General features: G+C 43.9%; 1 protein-coding gene across 8 annotated transcripts; it reads right to left on the minus strand.

The window, feature by feature from the left end:
- Positions 1-739: 739 nt before the first annotated feature.
- Positions 740-13,026, minus strand: GLE1 (GLE1 RNA export mediator). Of its 8 annotated transcripts, none has more exons than XR_014229804.1 (17): positions 12,891-13,023; positions 12,316-12,540; positions 11,157-11,382; positions 10,752-10,900; positions 10,389-10,449; positions 9,857-10,111; positions 8,841-9,069; positions 8,103-8,218; positions 7,839-7,908; positions 7,339-7,481; positions 6,279-6,469; positions 5,671-5,800; positions 5,224-5,328; positions 4,176-4,258; positions 3,939-4,002; positions 2,508-3,215; positions 740-2,051 (listed from the first exon to the last, which is right to left on the minus strand). XR_014229804.1 is itself a non-coding variant. In XM_082327197.1 (16 exons), the coding sequence occupies exons 1-16, from the start codon at positions 12,984-12,986 to the stop codon at positions 3,147-3,149; spliced, it is 2,112 nt and encodes a 703-aa protein (XP_082183323.1). In that variant the 5' UTR covers positions 12,987-13,026; the 3' UTR covers positions 740-3,146. The 8 variants fall into 8 exon arrangements, 4 of the variants coding, with proteins under 4 accessions (XP_082183323.1, XP_082183322.1, XP_082183325.1 ...); XR_014229805.1 differs by having other exon boundaries at positions 740-1,432; positions 1,891-3,215; XR_014229806.1 differs by having other exon boundaries at positions 740-963; positions 1,301-3,215.
- Between the last annotated feature and the right edge of the window lie 339 nt (positions 13,027-13,365).

The raw sequence follows: 13,365 nt of genomic DNA on the forward strand, positions 1-13,365 counted from the left end.
AGCGGAAAGGGCCGAAGGGCTTCGGAAAGGATCGGGAGGCGGAGGCGGGGGCGGGAGGGGCCCCACCCACCCGGCTCAGCAGGCGAACGGCGGGAGCGGCGCATGCGGGGAGAGGCGGAGAGAGCCGAGCGGGTCCGGAAAGAGCCGAGCGATTCCGGAAAGAGCCGAGGCGGGGTGCCGGAGGGCGGGGCCGGGCGCTTGGCTTCCCCTCAGCAGTGGCGGGGCGTTGGGCCGTTGGCCGTCGCCTCACCGTCCGACGGTGACCGGCCTCGGGCACGAAAAAAATACAAGATTGCACCGGGAATCAGTTAAAATGTCCGCGCAGCATGGCGGCAGCTGGGTATTCTGCCCTCTTCTCCTCAGCCAGGGTCAGTTTGGGCTCTCTGCAGCGGTGGCAGAGCACAGAGGATGAGTGACAGGTTTTACAATTTAAATCAGGAGGCCAGACTCAAAGCAGCAGCCTCTTTAGTTTTACATTATTAAAAACATATATGGGTAAGGCTGTCCTTTTGAAGCAGCGTGCAGTGCCCCAATCACAAAGAAGCCGGGCAAGGACACAGCATCAAAAGGCTGCAAACGCTTGTCAAGAGGAATCTATTTTTGAAAAGCTGATGCATAAATTCAAAAGAAAATGAGACTTTAGTATTAAAATAGACATGGCAAAGACATTCTACTCTAATCTTTAATTTACTTTTTTAAAGAAAACCTCCTGGTAAAGCAGGAAGAACTTTATGGGATCAAAGTAGTGAGTGGGTTTGAGTGATTTTTGAGTTATTACCGCTCTCTTTTATGAAAAAGTACTTAAATGGAAAAAGCACACTTGCAGGAACATTGCATCGCAACCCGTGGGACGGCCTGGAACGATTGTCTCCAAGGAGGAGTATGACTCACGGCAGTTTTAATGCCTCTCGTCCTGAATGCACAGCATTTTCACATCCGAGATGCTCTCCGTCGTCATATTTCCTACCAACATGCATATGAAAATACCACGAATAGATGCATACGACCTTATTAGCAGCGCTTCTTCAAAACACCAAATGGCAAAAAACAGAATAGCATAATACAAGTCAACCATCGTTTCAAGCAGTGGATGCAAACTTAAGCTACATCTAAAAATAAATATTGATTTATTACTATTCTTTTAAAGTGCACTCGTTATTCAATTAAAAATTCTTATTAGTGTTTTTTAAATAGCATATGAGTATCTGGATGCCCTTTACTAAGGCAGAAAAGGATGCTGTGTTTGTTATTTATAAAAATATATTCCCTCCCTCCCCCAAATGTTAGAAAATGCTAGTACCTGTCAGCAAAAAAGAAGCTATTGTGTCTTGTATATACCATCAAATCACTCCTCGTGCTTTGGCACAGGCAGACAATTGTTTCTGACAGACAGTACCAATTACCGTCTTGGCTAAATGAGTCTCCAACATAACTGTAGATACGCAAGACGTAATTAAAACATCTCCACTCAGTAGAAAAAAACCTGAACGTTTTCAAGTATACGAATGAAAGTTGTATTACATCCGTGTTATCTGGTAAAAGGATACTGGAAGGAGATTTCCAGCATCCCAGAACAATCACCAGTAACACCAGTCTAAAGAATTCCAGAGTCAGATTACAAAATATATACACCAAATATATACAAATTTATTTACCAGTCCGTTTTAAAGTCAAGGTTAAAGGTTTTAAAGGTTTTAAAGGCCTGAATTCCAAAGTACACATTACACTCTTATCAGAAATCTAAAGAGCTATATGAAAAATTGAATTCAGATTCTCACATGGCCTCAACTCCACTGTCTACATTATGATGCCTCTAGGAATAGCAAAAAATGATCTGGTAAAAATAATCATTTTAACTTGCAACAGTATATTGCAAAAATAACGCGCTACCTTCTAGAACTCAGAAGCAAATTTTCTCATCTTAGAGGCCACCAAAATAGTTCAAGGACAGCGCACCGTAAATCAGACAAATCCCCCATCACTCTGATCCCCCGTGCTGTCTATCTCCTGTATTCACCAAGGAGCTGTAGATTTTCTTGCCCATCCTTCTTCTACAGAAAAAACAAACTGCATCAGATTCAGATTAAAAAGAAAAAAAAAAATATCAAACTTTAATATTAATTTAAACAGATTTCTAGAATGAATTATTCTCAGAATAATCCACCACTGGTACAAAAGTATTACAGTACTTGATACATAAAATACCGTAGCATTGATAAGGAAGAAATCCATTGACATAAAGAGAGCCCTTATAAAAAGCACCTTAGGCAGCCCAAGCAAACCACTGCCCCCTCAAATGATGGCAGCCCACCAGCAAAAGTGCTGAATGAACGCACCATTTTGCCACCCTTTTTTTTTTTTCTTTTTTTTTTAAATAAGAAAATGGTTTATTAGCTTCCATCCACCTGACGGATAACGGACACAGAATTTCTGTCATTTCAGGAACTCTGCTCTTCCCCCATGAAGTTACTATTATCCATGCAAACCTTTTAAAACAGTGAGCGTACCTCTCAAATCGAGCGTGCTGCCTCTTGCAGCGAAGTTCCGTTCAGCGGAGGTAAGCGTCAACACTGCGAGGCCAAACGCCTTGACCAACCCCACTGTGGTTTTAAGATGTTGTTGAGACAACCAGGGTGCAAGTATGTCAGCATAATCAAAATTGAATTATAAAAGACATGTAATAAATACAAAAATAAAGTTCTAGCGGTAAGTTTCTGAGATTGATTACTCTGTTAAGACTTCGTAAAGCTGTGAGGTGTTTTCACTTCCACGAACAGAGCAGCGCTGTGCAAATTTTCAATCCAAGAGTCTTTAATCTCGGAAGCCCAGAGGTCATCAGGATGCTATACTTAAAACATCTTCCGCATGTTTAAACATATGAAGGAAAAGTCTTCCATTTTCCATAATTTACTATACAAAAACTTATAAAAATCCAAAGCAAAGACTAACTTCCAATTATTTGCAACAAATTAAACACGAATTTGTTCTGCCCAACATAAATCTCGATGAATTAAACATTATCAGGTTGATGGAATATTTTCTCCTCATTCCTCTATATACAAAATATATTTATTTTGCCTTTACATGTAAACAGGAAGCCAGGTCTGAAGGCACTGACATCCGGGGGGAAAGAAATATAAATGGATTTATGATCTCCAAAAGGAAGACTGCAGAGCACCCTTTGGCAATGGAATTTCCTTCTGCTGTAGACATTCCTAGTGGAGAGAGAAAGACAAAGAACAAAGGAAAAAAGACGTGTGTATCTTAATTTGCCATCTCTTCTCAGGAATTTCGATGGCTCCGACTGCACACATTCAAAGCATTGCTAATAAAATGTACCAAAATTAATTTTGAAATGGAAGTACAAACTCTGAAGCGATCCTATTTTAATATCATAATCTAAGTCAACGTTCACAAAGCAATTTAAATAATGAGTATTTTACAGTTTTGCAAGCTTTCTTAAAATAAAATGCAGACTACAATGCTAAACAAACGCTACAGAGAGCGGTTCAAAGTGTCTGCGTCCTCGTGTATCTGATCAGGGCAACAGATAAAACCAAGCAAACCCCTGATAAAAAATAGCTGTTCAGAAATGACTCAGCAGAATCCTCCTCAACCTGTGCATCTCCTCTCTCTGCAGCTAGGCTCACTGAACTTCCTTCAGGATCAGAATACATTCTCACTGAGAGAAATTAGATGTGAGGTAAGAAAGAAGCGAGATGTTTGACGTCACAACTGTCGTTAAGGTAATTCAGTAACTGAAAAGTTACAAAAGACGGGTTACATCATACTGACGGGTCTGGACTATCAGGTATGCTGCAAGCAGCACCAGCCTCATTATCAAAATGATGTGTGTATCGAACGAAGGGAAAAAAACCCAAAACCAAACCACTTGAAAACCATAAAAAAAAAAAAACCAAACAAAAAACCCACTTTACCTCCAAGAATTGCTTGAAACGCATTAAAGAGCCCATCTGTCCGGAGCTGGTAATTGCTTCAATTCTGCAGAAATGAGAGCACGTTTCAAAATCTACTTAGAAAGTCGGGTTTGATTTACAGGTGGGCGTGGGGGGGGAACGGCAGAGATTGGAAAAGATGGGCGAGTCATTTAAGAGCAAACAGTCACGAAGTAAAAAACAAGGATTATTTCACATTCCTAACCACAGATACCATACCTTGGGAAATAGTCTTCTCGGATTAGCAACATCATTTTCCAGAACTGAACCTGATACTGTTTCATGAGAGCGTTGCCACACACCTACAGTACAGAAATCCACAAAGACCAGATTCCAGAACTGGGTTTCAGACCAGCACGACAACTTCAATGAACCTGTTCAACATCAACCACTCAATATTTTACCCAGACATTTAAAGAAATAAACCTACACCTACAACAGAACAAGCAAATCCTCCACATGCCCTTACTGCTAGCACAAGGACCTTTTTTCTTGTTGACTGTGTGGTGGCCACCGACACCAATTTTACGTTATTCTTCCTCTCGCTCCAGTCTCCCCCCAAGAAGACCAGCCCTCCCTAACACCATTTGCTAAGGGCATCTCGTGGCCATTTCCCCACCTTGACTGCTGCGGCGTGGCTTCATCAGCTTTCTTCGTACACTCAGTTTACAGCACAAACGTTCCTCAGGCTTCACGGCTACTAACAGAATCCCCAGGTGTACTTCACTTTCTACTTTCTCATTTCTACTTTTAAAGTTCTTTAGAAGGCATTTGCTAAGCATAGAAGCTGCTTGTGTTCAACAGTGTTTATCTCCCCTGACGTCAGCCTTTAACTCTGGCTCTCATTTAGCATAGCTCTATATCCCAGGATATAGGATTAATATACATCGGGCTCTGTCCTTTGCAACCTGAAAACCCCATCCTGTTTTACGAAGTAATTCAGCTGGAAAGGCCGCAGGACCTCATTGTATTGTACGAACTGACGCCAAGTGCTTAGCAGACCTTATTCTTACAGGACCATGCAACTGTTTTTAAAATACCAGGAACCTTAAATGGAACCAAATACAACAACAGAAGTTGCACGTATAAAAACTTACGTTTTTAAATCATTCCGCTCCAAAGCTATATTTGCAAGAATGTGTAAATATTCACATTCCTTTCTGAAGGAATAAGGACAACTTAACGAACCTCACCTCAGCAATCCCTTCAGAAACTAAAACGAGGCCAATTTACATCTCTCTAATCATTAGCAATCCAGATTACTTACCTCCAGAAAATCAAAAAGAAGCGTAGCTGTCACATCTGCCAGAGGCTCCATATTCAACATCTGAGCAAGCCAGCGCCAGCCGTAGTTCAGCCCATGAGGATGCGTCTACAAAGCAACAAAAAAGCCACCCACCACTTGCTTTATGCCTTGCAAAATGCTATTATCACAACAGGCAGTTTTCTGATTTACTTTCTTCTTTATAAAGTTATTTTACAATAGCCTCACATAAAACTTCATCATTATGCAAACGTAACGAAAGGAAGTAAAGGTCTGCACGACAAATGACTTTGCATTGCTTTGCTGATTATGGCTATGACCATCTCCCTTCAAATATACTATGAGCTGGTTTAAGTTCAGCACACCGTAAGTACAAATCAAGTTTACAATACATTTAACAGACTCCTGGGATAGTAACAAGGTTCTGGTTACAATGCCGTACACGCATACCCCTTGTTTGTTTCCATAAGGCCACCGGAGCTGAATGATAGCAGCATAAAGACGAATCATTCCTGACATCCGTTTAAGAAAATGATCTTGCTCTTCCATCTTAGAATCCTTAACTTGATATCCAAGCATCCTAAGTATGAGAAGACGTTCCAGTATTAGTACAGCAACACACGTTCACTTAGTCCCTGCAGCTCTCAGCTTACTTTAAGTCAACTGCACTGAGAATAGGGATACGCTAAAACCGTACAAGAATTATTGCAAAGGCGGATCGTTACCCTCTGGATCAGATGTTCCACTATTTTATACCATGTAGAATATTTAAGTTCTCTACTGGATATTCCAACCTGAATCAAGCTATGGCCATCAACCGTTCTTTGAGAGGGGCGAGGAAGAAGCAACAAAAGAGCATTTCCAAAGCTGAAGGACACAGCATCCTCCAGGGAAACAGGGTCAGGGGAGCTGCACACTTGTGAGTGAACCTCCAGAGTCTACGCCAGCACATCACAGTGCCTACGTAATCAGAGAAGGGGAAAAGCAGAGTTCACGCAGAAGAATACAGTCTTCACCCTTGCAGGGCTCATGCTGAAAAGGTCCAGTAATGAATTTACCTCTGATACTCTTCCATAGAAGTCCCCTCTTTCAATGCAGGGTAAAATGGCACAGAATAGGGGCACTTTTTGTGCAGATGAGCTAAAAAGAGGTCTCCAACTCGAGGGTGTATTTCCCAGATTCCTGAGGCCACCACAGCAATTGGGAAAGCTGCATCACGGTGAGAAGCTACTTCTTCTTCTCCTTGATTCTGCAGGGGGGAAAGGAAAGTCAGCCCCCACCCCTTGCAGCCATTTCTCAGACAAAAAAACCTCCTCTTTTTTGTGTAACTAGCCTCTACTAAAGGATCCTAACGTTTCCATGGCTACGTAGCCAAGAGCTGATAAAGCCCTACGTCCTCAGCTCCCACAGAGGATGACAATAAACTTGGGCTCAGGTCAGAAAAAAAGGGTTAGCAAGTACAGGCACAAAGTGCAAGGCTGCACAGATACTTTCACTCCAAACAATCATTTTCAAATGTTTACCAATCAGTCACGGTTTTACTCCATGGGCTAATTTTTGCACATATTTGTCACTGCAGGGACAAAAGAAAGTTTCCAACAGCCCAAATTTAGCAAATAAAGACTAGAAAAAAAATACTGCCAATTTCAAAAAGCAACTTAAGCAATGACACCTCATTTTGTGGGGGGTGCCAACTACGCAGCAGAGACAGAAGTTTGCCTCTTAGACCTTAGCTTCCCCCCGCCCCAATTCTGCCAAGACATAAGGTTTTGAGCATATATTCAGTTTTGCGATAGATCATAAATTAACTATCAACCTGTTTTCCACTAACGCTGTACCCAACTAGTTCAGAATATGTAACAGGTAAGCCTGGAATTTAAAACAGTTCTTCCTCCTAGAAGAGATAACATAGGGGAGTGGAAGGAAAGGGAAACGAAGGTCTTTCACTTTTGTTTTTATCCAAAGAGCACTTTCTCTAATCAATATGAACATTAATACGTGCAAGCTAAACACCTAGTAATTTTGTTCTTAGTACCTGAAGACAGGGGACAGGGTCCAAACGAACTTCTTACAGCACTACCTACCTTTGCCACCCCAATAAAGAGAACATTTCCTCACCACAAATTTCTCCGCAAGTTTGTAATAGACAAAATCCAGACCCTGTGGATGCTGAGTCACTGACACAGTTCGCCCTCCGCTCTGAACAGACTTCCCAGAGAGCAGGTTATTGATCTTGTCAAATATCTCTCTCAGCTGAGAGCCTGCAAACATATAAGGAAAGTATGGAGACAGAAGATTAGGAAACAGCAGACAAGTCTTAACCAGACCACATCAACCACACAAAAACTAGACCTACACCCTGAAGGGCAAGGCACCTCAAACTGCATGTTTGCTACATCTGATTAAAGAAACTTAATCACGATGAAGCAAGACGCCTCTGAGGAAAGCAACAGACCTTCAAAACATAAGCAAACGCTGTGCTGCAAAGACTTGGACTATATGCGCACCAGCTTTCTGCTGTAGGGATAATTACAGAAACGTCGGATATGTCGTGTCCTACTAAAATCTTTACAGCGAAAGGCTTTTCAGTTGGATTGGGTTCTTGGCGTTTTCCTGACCTGCTATTCTAGAGATCTGGCTCACAGGGATCGTAGCTGCTTTCTGCAAGTCTGCTTTGATCTTCTTAACCTGTAGAACAAACAAACAACCAACTTCAAAAACCTTTACAGACAAGTAAACTACTGTGATAGTTTGGATGAGCAGACTGTTAACAGAGGCTGCTAAGTTATAATTTTTATTTTTTTTCTTTAAGTGAAAGCTGTCCTATTTCCCCTAGAAATTAAGATAATCACCCTTCAGCAGCATTAACCATTTGTTCATACCTCATTGTTGTCTTTGCAGTTGCTGATTCCACTGAAAGATGCAACGCACTGCTCAGCAGCATCTTGAAGCTGCTGGTACCACTGCATGGTACTTTCTTCTGCCTTAACTTGAAGGCCTGATATTAAAAAAAAAAAAAAAAAAAAAAAAAAAAAAAAAAAAGAAAAAGCAGAAGACTAAGAAAGACCCAAAACTCTAGAAAACCTTAAGAAAACTTTAAAAAAAAATTCCAAGGAACTAACAGCTGCACGAGTGCTTTCTTCCCAGAATTTAATTTAGAAAGTTATGTTCATAATGAACTACAAGTTTGCAAGCTATACAGGAGTCCTCCTTCTTCAGCTTAGTGGCATATATAGGCAGGATATCTGGACTTAACTTACCCTCAAGAAGGAAGCCATTTCAGTGGTCTGTCCTTCTATGTTTTGTCATATCATGCATGCCCCATCTACACTCACCAGAAGGCACAATGTTGATCTCTAATATTCCAATATATGGCATACTGTCTAGGAAGAGCAGGTTTTGCTCCAGTGAATACAGTCAATTTATGCTGCATCAGTTTCATTTAAAAAATTTGTTGCAAGAAGTCCTGTACCCATCTTGCTAGTTGGGCTAAAAGTAAAGGCTACAGGAAGGTATGTCATCACAGCGGTAAGATTCCAAAGTAGTATTTACCCTAACAGTAAGAGAGTGTGTAAGGAGGGAAAAGAGGGGGGAAAAGAAAAAAAAAAACCCTAACCAACCTTCCTTCTGCTGCTTTCCACCTGGCTGCTGTGCAGGGGCAGGAGTCTGAGCCTTCATCTGCTCTTTTTTCAGTAACTCTTTCTGTTTCTGTCTCTCTTCCTCTTCATCTCTCCTCCTTTTTTCTTCCACAGCTGCAGCGATTTCTTGCTGCATGCTGGATATCAACCCTCGCATCTCCTGCAGTGCTCGTTCAGTATTGGCCACATCTACTTGAGTAGGGAAACCTCTCTGTCGAGAGAGAGAGGCGGTAACATAGCATCAGTCTTTTGTTCCACTAGCTGTAGACCAACGGCAAGAGCGAGGAGCCTTTGAAGCATTAGCCTTCAGATAATCTGGGAGCCAACTACACATTTTATCCTCTTTGGTGAAAATGCCTTTTTCGCCTTTATTTGTACTTGCCATGGGTCATGACATTTGTAAATAATGTCAGTCCCTGACAAGATCTCACAAGAACTTGGACAACAAAAATTAATAACACACTCTGACAAGCATAAGGGAAGCCCAAGGCAAAGGCTAGACAGCTTCCTCTGCAGAAAGCCAGCTCTGACAAGCTGGAACAGAGAATTAGCCTTATTAAAGTGTTTTCTTTTTCAAGGGTTGTATCCCACCTTTACATGAAGAAAAAAATTTTCAAGGAAACCTACTTACTGCAAAAAGGCTTACGAGTATAGGAGAATCATAATGTGTTCAGTATTTAACAATTTATGACCCATTCCGCTTCCATGGTTGTCTCACAAAGGAACTTCACGGCATCAAGAGTTTACAGTATTTTAATATTGCATCTTTCTCCTGTAGAAACGCTCGTGCATTTTTATAAGCCATTTTCAAAAGAACAGCTGAAGTACCGTAGAAAAGAATTCTCCTTTTAAATTAGATGCTTTATAGGACGAATATCTAAAAACATTTCTGTGACATCTTATTTAACGTCCTTATAACAAGCTGCCTTCGAAGACAACTACAGGAAGCTTTACGAAGGAATGACAACCAACGTTAAGAACAACTCTAGAACCTCTACCTCACTTGTGGTGCGGATGAGTCCTGACACCAGCCCGCAGATCTGGTTGCCACGATTACTGTATGCAGAAAGATCAATTCTTGGCAAATCTTTGTGTCTATAATTGGGATCAATCTGCTGGTTAAGCTGCAGCACCTCCTCCTGGATGGAATAAAGGCGACGCAATCTTTCCTGGCCCTCTTCCTTACGCAAACGCTCCAGCTCTTCCTGACGCTGTCTCTGCTGCTCTGCCTCGCGCAGTTTTAGGTTTAATATCTGGGGAGAAAAAGACACAAGAGACACAAAATACTTAAATAACTCCAGCCTTCCAAGTCCTCCCTGGCCCGATGACTCCAGCTTCACAGGTCCTTCCTGCTCCTACAGCACGTTCCTTTCCTGCATTTCCACAATGCAGCAGGTGTCTAGGACAGCACCAGAAAATACATTCTCACTCCAGGGGTGCCATGTAAATACAAATAAAGCAATTGGTCTTTCCAGTTCCCACCCAGTAGTCATGGTCTTTTATCAAAGTCAACTCTTTCAAGTCTCAGACCTTTGCTCTGTGTCGGTGTTCTTCCTTCAACTTCTCTTGCTGTCCCTGAGCCTCCTTTGAGCTACAACACACAGAAAGACAGAAAAACTGTATTCAGGACATGCACGAGACAAAATACAAACACACAGCAAGTTACTTTTAAAATAAGCCAAGCTAAAGGAACTTTAACTCTCACAAATACAGTCTTTTTCTAACCACTGAAAGACAAACAATAACAGGAGAGTTAAGGTAAGAAAAGCAGCAGGTGAGATTATCAAGCACAAGTGACTGAATAGTATATAATTATCAGGAACAAGAATTAATCCTCACTTTGATTAAACGCTATAATATTTTAAGGATATCAAATATCAGAGCTAATCTCACCTCTTTTCCATTACTTCTCGCAAATCTTGGAATTCCTGATGCTGCTTTAGCTCCTTCAGTTCATCAAAGCGCTTCAGTTGTTCGCTTGCCAGGTCGTACACCGCCCTCACCATCTGCTCTTGCTGCTCCTGCCGCTGCCTGAGCCCCTCCTGCAGATTGCAGAGGTGCCAGAAGCACCACAATGTAGCAATCACCAGAATTTGGACAGAATACAAATTAAATTGCCCAAAATGAGCCAACATGGTCTCCTTGGGGTTACCCCAAACGTTACTCTCCAAGGTTTAGGATAACTAACTGTCCTGCTACTTCTACCAGAGCACTGTTACATCTGGTTATGTAGCTCTCCTGTGACTCACACGCACCCTCAAGTTTTTTGGGGTTTGTTTTTTTGTGTTTTTTTTTTACCTTTCCTTTCAACCTGTGCATCTCTTCATACATCCAAATGCAGCCTTCAACTTCTGTAACTTTAGATGGCAGAACTGCTGGAATGACTTCTTGATCCATTTCCAGCAGACCAAGGTCTTCATTTCCCTGCGTCGTCAGCATATAAGCAAAATCAGTGACTGAATACAGCGTCAGCAACTCATGGAGGAAACCAGGTAAATCAAGTCTCCTAAAGTGCACGTTATTTCTAGAGAAACAGACAAAGGAGTCAGCCAACGCACAACTTTTTAGAGTAGTTATCCACTCCGGTACCGTAGCCTCACCACTTTGAGTCTCCTCCAGCGTGTACATCGGTTGGGATAATTACTTTTCCCAATCACTAAAATTGGGAGCAGAGATACCAAGAGCCTGTAGGACATTCGGGAAGGCTAACCGTCGCCTAGAAAGGCGAGACAGACTCCCCACGTTCTCTTTACACTCAGTAAAGATGTTCCGCTGGAAGAAGTCAAGCCAGGTTTATACTTTGAATCATTCTTCAGGAGGAGTCTTCAGAGTCTCCCTTAAAACGTTTATCAGATCTTGCTGCTTCATTAAGACGCTTTCCTCACAATATATTTCTTAAGTCTAAATGGGGCCAAGGTGATGCAAAACTTTGCTGCTCAGTATCATCGTTATGTGGTGAAGTCATCGTTTAATGCCTAGTGACAGACATTTGTTTTCTTTTCAGGTGCTTCATCGACTTCATTACCTCCGCAACTCCACTGCTCACTGCCCAGCTTTCCTTTGCCTTGTAAAAGGGAGCGCAACCCACCTAAGGCATTCAAAGACTCCAGAGAACCCGCAGGGGTTACTCACGGACTCTTACAACAGGCCTGATCCTACTCTGCGGCCTTATCCCTCCAAATGGATGAATCCCGTGCTACTAATCCACGTACCTATACAGCTCCCGCTCAGTTTTCCTTAGTTACGGTGAAAAAGGGAGTTTGCTTTTGGCCTACTATGAAACGTTATTCTATGAAAAATCTTGGTCGTACCAATTTTATCATCACCTGTTTATCCCACAAAAAGCAGAAACAACTTAAAAGAGCACAAACCAACCTTTATCAGACAATTTATGGCAGCAAGTTAGCACGTTTTTCTCTCACAGCTGCTCGCACACGGATTACAATCAGAGAGCTACCTTTGCTTCACTGGGCTCTGTAGATGAAGGTGGTGAAGAGCCCTGGCGGCTAGCAGACGCGATCTTCTCCAGAGAAGATGACCGGTTTGTGAGGAGAGTGGATTCTTTAGGCGTTGAACTTCTGGAGGGTGCGGTTTCTGGGGCTGATTGCCCAACCACTCTGTCCAGGACCCAGCCAGAGTACGGGGACAGCACAAGAGGAGACATGCAGCCTTCCAAGATATCCTAGAGAGAAAGCGTTTTCTGTAAACGTGAAACGTATCAAGAAAGCAACGAAACGTTAACAAACGCACACCGCAAACGTGCACAGGGCAGCACCTGCTTTATAACGGCGGCTCAGCACCCCATTCACCCATTCTTCTGCTGTCTTTTCAACATTTTCTCCAGGCTCCCCTGCTTTTGCAGGGCAGCAGGACGGCCCCGTTTGAGCCTTCTCCTGTAACACCACCACCTGCTCCTCACAGATCCCTCCCCGCCTCAGCCGCCCACAGGACACGCAGACCCCCTGGGAGCAAAGCGGGAGCGGCGGCGGCGGCCCGGGGGCTCCCAGCCGCCCGCCGGGAGCGAGCCCTCACCTCATCCTGCAGCCAGTGGCGGCAGTAGCTCAGCTGGCCCTTGCTGGAGGTGCGCAGAGCCGCCAGAGTCTCCCAGCGGAGCTCCCGCGGCTGCATGGCGACCCGCTCCGCCGTGCCCGGCCGCGGGCTGACCCCTGACCCCCGCCCCCCCTTCCGCTTCCGGGGCGCCGCCGGCCGCTTCCCGCCCTCTGCAGCGCGGGCGATGAGGGCGGCGGCTGCCCCCTGGCGGGCGGGCGGGGCCCTGCCCCTCCCCGCCGAGCTCCAGGGCCGCGGGTTCGAGTCCCGCCGGCGGCGGCGGCGCCTCCGGCGAGGAACGCGGCAGGGCCGGGAAACGCCGGCAGCTCCGCCGCTTTTCCCCTTATTTTGTGTCTTCTGGCGGAGCCCCGGGAGGGAGCGGGACGGCGGGCTGGAGGGCAGCCTGCGCCGCAGCACCTACCCGGGCTGCAGGGGCAGGCAGAGGCCACCACCCCGAGAG

Source organism: Platalea leucorodia, assembly GCF_965183815.1.
Source record: "Platalea leucorodia genome assembly, chromosome: 15".
Lineage (NCBI taxonomy): Eukaryota > Metazoa > Chordata > Aves > Pelecaniformes > Threskiornithidae > Platalea > Platalea leucorodia.

Coding starts and splice junctions, on each gene's coding strand:
- GLE1 (XM_082327196.1), bottom strand. Junction 7,909..8,102: donor ACTGCAAAGACAACAATGAG/GTATGAACAAAT, acceptor TTTGTTCTACAG/GTTAAGAAGATCAAAGCAGA. Junction 5,801..6,278: donor TCTATGGAAGAGTATCAGAG/GTAAATTCATTA, acceptor TCTCATACTTAG/GATGCTTGGATATCAAGTTA.